Source organism: Citrus clementina, unplaced genomic scaffold (assembly GCF_000493195.1).
Source record: "Citrus clementina cultivar Clemenules unplaced genomic scaffold, Citrus_clementina_v1.0 scaffold_4, whole genome shotgun sequence".
Classification (NCBI taxonomy): Eukaryota; Viridiplantae; Streptophyta; class Magnoliopsida; order Sapindales; family Rutaceae; genus Citrus; species Citrus x clementina.
The window spans coordinates 15,774,761-15,782,522 of NW_006262274.1; the positions used below are offsets into that span (position 1 = coordinate 15,774,761).

The 7,762-nt window shown below is 32.5% G+C and overlaps 1 protein-coding gene across 1 annotated transcript; it reads left to right on the forward strand.

Annotated features, from left to right (window-relative positions):
* The first annotated feature begins 573 nt into the window (after positions 1-573).
* Positions 574-7,387, forward strand: LOC18043890 (tobamovirus multiplication protein 1). The gene is made up of 13 exons (XM_006437090.2): positions 574-1,005; positions 1,928-1,978; positions 2,414-2,447; positions 2,753-2,839; positions 2,936-2,987; positions 3,748-3,925; positions 4,066-4,161; positions 4,556-4,616; positions 5,377-5,441; positions 5,631-5,705; positions 5,806-5,881; positions 6,184-6,350; positions 6,944-7,387. Exons 1-13 carry the CDS (start codon positions 898-900, stop codon positions 6,965-6,967), a joined length of 1,074 nt encoding a protein of 357 aa, XP_006437153.1. The 5' UTR covers positions 574-897; the 3' UTR covers positions 6,968-7,387.
* The last annotated feature ends 375 nt before the right edge of the window (positions 7,388-7,762 follow it).

Consider the following 7,762-nt stretch of genomic DNA (forward strand, 5'->3'; position numbering starts at 1 on the left):
AAGACCCCAAAAGCCAGACTTGTCATAAGCTAGAGCCTAGAGCCACAAGGAGTCAAAAAGGTCACAACACATTTTAACTTTTTGTTTATTATATTATTTCATTCAAAATGAAATGAATTAGAAAAATTATAATTCTCTATTATTAAAAATTCATTAAGAAAAATTTGCCTCACCAAAAAAAAAAACTTGTACGTATGATGTGCTATGTTTAAAAATTCTCTATTATTAAAAATTCATTCAAAATGAAATAATAAACAATTGTGGGAAACGCGAATTTTTTTTCATAATACAATAAAAATATTCTTTAAAATTTATTATAATTAATAAATTATTTTTATTTTATTTAGTAAAAATAAATAAGTAATGGTATAATTACAAACTCTTGCACAAATTAATATGTTATTAATTTATTAATTAAATAAAAATATAAAATAATAAAAATAAATTATATAAGTCAAAAAATATTTAATTCAACTAATGAATTAATTCTATATTAATTTATATAAAATAAATTTATATAAAAATTTGTTGATATACGTTACTCAAAACAAATTGTTCTGGTAAACTGAGACAGAGGACTCTCACTGATTCTCGGCGAACCAAAGACACATGAACAGAACATTCGTATGTGTCCGTACCGTACACATCATCATCAATAATTTTCCAATGGCTATTTTCTCTGTGTGCATGTGAAATTACAAATACAAAAACAAACAAATAGAAAGAAAAAATCAACACAGCACACGAGTTCGAGCTCTCTTTCTTCTGCCAGCCGAGAGATATAATATAATTTAATATGATATAACATTTTACTTTGCTTTTTCCTTTTTTTCCTTTTTCCCTTTTGTTGTTTTAATCGAAACAAACTTTACAGTGTTTAGCAAATAAAAATTCAAAATGGTTCTTGAATCAATCATCTTTAATTGCTACCCTCCTAGCTTGCTTGTACCCAATTTGGCTCTGGCTTCTGTCGACGGCTTTCTTGCTCTTGTTGCGTTCTATCAGGTTTGATTTAAATACCCTTTTGCTTATTTTTCATAATGGTGTTGTTTTCATTTAAAATTATTTGCCTTTTTTTTTTTATTCTTTTGACGGGAGGTTGGTAATATCGTGGAATTGAATTTGATTTATGAGGTGATCCAATTGATGGTATATTTCCTGTGGTTAATCAATTGATGGGATATAACCTTTTGTGATATTGGGTTGTATTTGAATGTGAAAAGATGGTGTGTGTTGTTTGCATTGGTCAGTGGGAGCTCTGTTATGTGTTTGGTTGATGAGAAAATGCGGGGAGAAGATAAAGTGAATTTGGGATTTTACAGCCATTTGGGGTTAAAAACTTGGAACTCTCTGCTTTAGATTGTTGGAAATTCATGCCAGAAAATGGTTAATGAATGATTGAATTGTTGAGGGATTAATTAAATCTGTCAATTTGATATTAGTGTTGACTGTCTGGTAGAAGTTTTGAGATATATGTTTTTTTTTTCTTTTTCATCTCATTGTGTCTTCAAAGACTGTAATTGTAGTTGATACTATCATACGCTAATTTGTGTTTAAGAATATTTATTGCTTATATTCATTTAACTGAGTTAATCTCTTTACCCGAGAGCCTCAAATTATAAGTCAAGTTATCAGTTGTTCTCTCTGCACTTCCTCATAGTGTGATTTGTATAAATCCTGAAAGAACGTTATACTTTTGCCAACGGCTCATGGACATTCTTTAGGTGATATTTTGAGACATTAAATGTGTATGCTTGTTTTGCACAGAAGTATTCTCGTGTGAAGCCTTTTCCTTGTTAGGTTTAGCTTGAGTCATTGATGATCAACTAATGGTTGCCTGGTATGTTGATGACTTTATACATTAAAAAGGATTTTCTTATTTGATTCTTTGTTTGGTACTTACAAGTGAGCCATTTTATTGTTGCAGCTCACCAGAATTCACATGCGAAATAAAGAGGTCGGATGGACGCGGCAAAAAGTGAGTCATAGCATTTTCTTTTCGGTGCTTAGTTTAAAAATTGTAAAGTAATTTAGATTATTTCATTTAACATTCTGAAAATAATTGTTGCAGTTGCATGCAGAAAGATGAATTTTTTTAATCATAGTTATTGTTTTCAAACTATTCACTCTCTCATTCTTGTGTTATATTATTTCTTATAATCTTCTCTGTTAAGATTCTTCTTCTTTTGGTCTCCAATCTGCTAACAAGGATACCAACACAGATATAAACAAACTGTGGCAGTTCATTTTGCTTGAAAAGCTCACAAACTCCTCTTTTCTTTTTCTGAGTGGAAAGAATATTACTTGCCATTTTGTTTCAGTGTTTGGTTCTATAAGACAATGAACATAATTTTTGTGGTTTGTTATTCATATGTTTTTCTTTTATGCTAATTCTTTTCATCTACTATTGCAGGTACTCCATCTCATGATTGCCTCTTCCAATTTGGGTAAGAATGAGGACTCAATGATCGTACCATGGGATTTTGTCACCTTTGAACAAGTCTTCATTACATTTCTATTTTTAACATCTGCTTCAGAAAGCATCCGCAAGATCTTGATTATCATTTTAACCATTTACATGGAATTCTTGGTCTCTTTGACCCAGACTACAGAAAGCTTTCAAACTCATTTTTTTTTTCCTTTTTTTATTGGCTTCTTAATTTGGAATTTGAAATATAATAGAGTGCATATAATGATGTGGGAAGTGGTCATGCTGTAGATAATCAAGCTTTTTGATCCAATCTCCTTTCAGGGTACTTCATTTATTTTATATCTACTCTTCTTGCTACTTGTGATGGGTGGCTTTGCTGGTCTCATGCTTGTGGCTTTATCCTCATGGGTACGTCCCCGTTGACCATGGCTTAAACATCTAGTTCTTAAATTTGTTTACTGCAAGTTTGCTGGTACTGTTAAGTGATTGAAACTATTGCTGCAGCTTCACCCAATATTCTGTTTATTGCTGCATTTCTTCTACTCCTATCATTCTGGTAAGCCTTTTTTTTGTTTCCGCAAATAAACTAAATACATTAGAATAGCTGTATTAACTTGGATAATGTAGATGTCATGAATTACCTCTCAGATCTTGCATATCTGCCATGCAATTGTGTTCTTGTGAGCTGGATGTGTTCATTACTCTATCTTTTGCTTGTATACTTTTAGAAGAAACTTAAACCTGCAAGTGTAACATGAAGATTACGCAAAAAATGATAGTTAATTAAATTACTTTCCATTCAAATAGATTATAGATATTATTGAGTCAATGAATAATTGATAATGTAGTTAATGCGCTTATCAGTTTTTTATTCTTCTGTTGGACTTCAGAACTTACCTTGTAGCTCTTTCTCGTGAAATGGTATTCAAATACTACAATTAAACAAACAGGTTAGCTCTTTGTTTTTCTAATTTAATAAATAGGGATTCGTGCTGTATACAGCTGTAGCTTGCTAGACTTTACAGAGAGCACTATCCTTTTTTTTTCCCCTTTAAATCCAAAATTAATTGATACTTCCTTTCTATTCTTCACTTGTACCATCAAGTAGCAGTTGAATGCTGTCAATGTCCTTGATCTTTAAATCACGCTTAGGAGAAAGGTCAATAATATCTTGAAAATATGAATTATATTGATACAATCTGCAAATTCTGTGCTGGGGCTCTCCTTCTAGAGCTTTCATATTGAGATATTAAATTGAGAATAATACTATGTGATTTATAGATATGTATCTGCTTCCATGGGCCATGATTCTATAGGGTCGACCTCTGCCATCAGGCGAATGATGAAGAGGATGATGATGATGAAAATAGCAGCCAACAGGCTTTATTGGACAATTTGATTAGTAAATCAGGTAGATCAAACACTGGTGGTCGACGGAAATGTTGCCCATTCCAAGGCATTCATGTTGGTAGCAGACAAAAATTTGTTATTGTGGTATGAGAACCAATAGTATTCTGTTGATATTTTCTCATCTCTTTTTTAAACATTTATTATGGAATATGTTATCGTTTTTATTATATGATTTTGATGATGATGATGATTATTACTATTATTATTATTATTATTTTTGCTAGGTTGTTTTGCTTATCTTCATCCTGATGATATCATTTGCAATAATAATCTGGATTGGTGCGGGGAAAAATCCTATTGATTCTTCAGTCGTTGCTCAGGTATGCAATATGTTCCTTCCGGTTCATCGTGTTTGGCAGATTATTTTCAGAGAAAACACCTTTCCTAACTGAAGACTAATAGAACAAATCATACTAAACAATTTTCCAAAAACTGATACCAGTTTTTAATTTTGGAATATTGATTTTAGCCCAAAACCCCTTCGCAATTTAATTTTACACATATCAAAACTTGGTTAGAATTTAGGGGCGTGTGTGTGTGTGTGTAGAAATATAAAAAAATATTTCTTTCTTATCAAAAAATATATTTCCTGTTCTCTTTATTTCTTTATAAATTTTTATACATTTCCTTTTATAAAAACATAAAACATGTTCTTCGTCTTGTAATGTAGATATGACTTCTAAATTTGTTGTAATTGTTGCAATCTTTGAGCAGGTATATGTAGATTTTTTTGCTGCAGCCATTCTTCTATTGGGAGGAGCTTTGGGTAGTTATGGTGAGTTAGTACTTTGGTAATTTTTGAAGTATTCGAGCATATTAATGATTGGAATCTTTGTTGGATGTATTCTCTACTGATGCGGATAGAGGATATATCGTGTATATGTTTTACATCTCAGAATTACATAGGTGTTATTGCATCTGATGTCTACTGTTTTGGGAAGACTATTTTCACTATGTGAAAGTTAAATATGTTAGTCCTGGAAACAAGAAGTGGCTGCGAATTGATGATTAAAACAGTTGCAGGCAGGTGCAAAAACTTGCTTGCTGAGGCTGTGTGTGATGGCAAGTCATGGACCCAACTAAAAAAGCATCACTTATTGACAAAGATGTGCCAATGTCGCCATCTGTATGTAGTTGAGGTTAAGGCATTGTATCATTCTGTATTAGCATGGAAGGAAATGAGATTCCTTATATTCAGACCTCTAATTTGTTTCTAGTTGTCTTTTCTCAATGCCTTTGAATTACAGAAACTCTGGATCTGTATGCATGTGTGTCTGCTAATGTGCATGATTCAAACATTGTATATTGGTTAAATTTCAATCAATGTAAATGTACCTACTAATTTATGTTTCTGGGAAAGTTTTGGAATTTAAAAATTTCAGGTATTATTTCAAGTTACATACAATTTTAAATTTTAAATTTAATTAGAGCTAGTTTACTAAGTATTCTGAATAAACCATCATTGTTACTATTACGAATCAGAAAGCTGTGTCACTAAAATTTATTATTGCTATTTCTATTAATTGTTTATTTAGGTCTCCTGCTATTCCTTAAATTGAGAAAAGTAAGGTCTGAGAGAGCTTCTTTAGAGATGTGGAAGGTACTCATCTCATGAACTTTTATTATTAGTCCTTTTCTTTTACTGGTTTTATTGTAGTTTCTCTATCTTCATGTTATACCTTCTATTTTCGAGTGTAGTTCATTGAATTGCTTAAAGTATTGGTGCACCTCTTTCGGCTTAAATTTAACAGTAAATTTTATATCTGATTTAATTATGGAAAATTTGCAGGTTGCTGGTTTAGCTGTTGTCTCTGTTATATGTTTCTCATCAAGTGCTATGGTAGCTATTCTAACAAACATTCCTGTAAGTGGTTCTAGGGTCTAACATGTATAACAAAGTTGTTACGTATATTGTTTAGTTTGTGTTCTTCCTATCAAACCTCAATTTACCATTTTGTTGGCAGCTTTCTTATCACTGGAATCTCATGAAAATGAGTGGACTAAAGCCTCTAGTTCTGCTGATTTTGTACTACTTTATGGGTATTTTACTTGACTATCATATATCAAGCTGATCTTGTTTAGTAGAGTGTTTTCTATATTGACTCATTTATGAGGTTTACTGCATTTATTATAACAGTTACCTTGGAAGTTATCCATCTTTTCTTTTTGTCAAAATTTTCAGTTATGTTAATTATACTAAATAGTATTCTTAATTCTACTGCTAAATCACATTCATTATGGTTGGTTGCATTTCCCTTCCTTTAAATACTATTGTCGTGCTATGTAAAGGAGTTTGCCACCTCTATGGTATATGGTAATAACATCTAGATGCTATTGAACAGGTTCATCAGTGCCCTCAGCTTTTGTCTTATGGGTCATGAGAGAACTGCCACCTCCAGTCGCAGATAATATACAAGAACAGTCAAGAGTGATAGCTTTTATTCATTCTGAGTCTGCTGGAATGCATCATCCTCGGAATTGGGCTACTGCTACCAGTTTAAAGAATGAGGTTTGTGAGATTAAATCGCTAGTCAAAGTTGACCTCCATGAATCGTATTTGATAGTTTCTGATTACTTCAAGAAAAGTTCTGAAACAAACTTAAGAGAGGCACCGGTTAAAAAAAGGAAAGAAAACAATGTTATATATGTGGTTTGATCATTCTTCATACAGCCTAATCTTAGGTCACTGATTTGCTGAGGCCTACTTATAAGAGCCCTATTATGCAGTTGAACCACATTTTTAGTATGTGAGATATAAATGGCCTTGGTATTGACCAGTTCAAATAATCTAAATGTGGTCTATAGGCAAACTGACTGGCAATATTACATCTATGCAAATGTAACTTGAGCCAAATGTGTAAAGAAACACAGTGAACTGAACCAATTTGTTCAGTTCTTAAGAACCCGAAATCAAGTTACAGCTTTTTGCATGATTATTTTCTTCAATAATTTTGTCCGGATGATTCCATGTTGACTATTTAGATTCTAAAACACCAGAGCGCTATAATTCTACTATCTGGTGTTGTTACCATTAAGGTGTTATTATCCTTTCTTTATCATTTCATGGACATATTCTACCAAAACACATTGGTCTAACTGCAGGCATCAAGAGGAAGTCCCATATAAACATGCATTACTCAGATGGATAGGACCATACTTCTTTTCACCACCGAGGAAGAAAAACTGTTGATGCGGATTGCAGAATGTAAGTTTGCCGTGGTGGTAAGAGTTCTCAAAGTCGACAGCTATTTCCGGAAAGCCAGCAACTCGCCATCTTGACAGTCAAGTCAGTTGCAAATATCATTTGTGCATAATTATGAGTAGCTGCAACAATTTGCGTTTTAGACCTGTAGATAAGTCTCTATTGTAGAAATGCAGGATTGATGTAGCCAGTTGATTCACTAATATTTCTTTTCCAGAATGAGAATGTTGTATATGCATCCTGATATTTCTGTTAGAAATATAAGCCATGCTAATAACAAACCTTCATGTTCGGCATTCCTATGAATGTCATAATGATTGCAATTTTGTGAAAAGTAAATGTCTGTTATGTCCTTGTGTTTATGTTATACGCTTTACATTTCAAATCATTATCTTTACGTTTTACGTTATGCTTGGTTGTAAAAGTTTCATACTTGGATATCACGACCAAAAATCCTGAATTATTTACAAAAGAAGCTCCCGCGGGCCTCTGAACTCAGATTCTGATTTTGGAATCCCTGACATCAAAGAAAAGGCACAAACAAAGTCGAGTTTCTTGGGCGACACGGATTCCTCGGAAACTTTTGTTTTCTTGTCTTGACAAATTATTCCTCGAACTTTGTTCACTCATTTTGATCCAAAATATTCATTTTGGAACCCTTACTTCTCCAGAAATCTATGTTCTGCATACGCACTTGTAATGGTTTCTGTTAGTGTCAT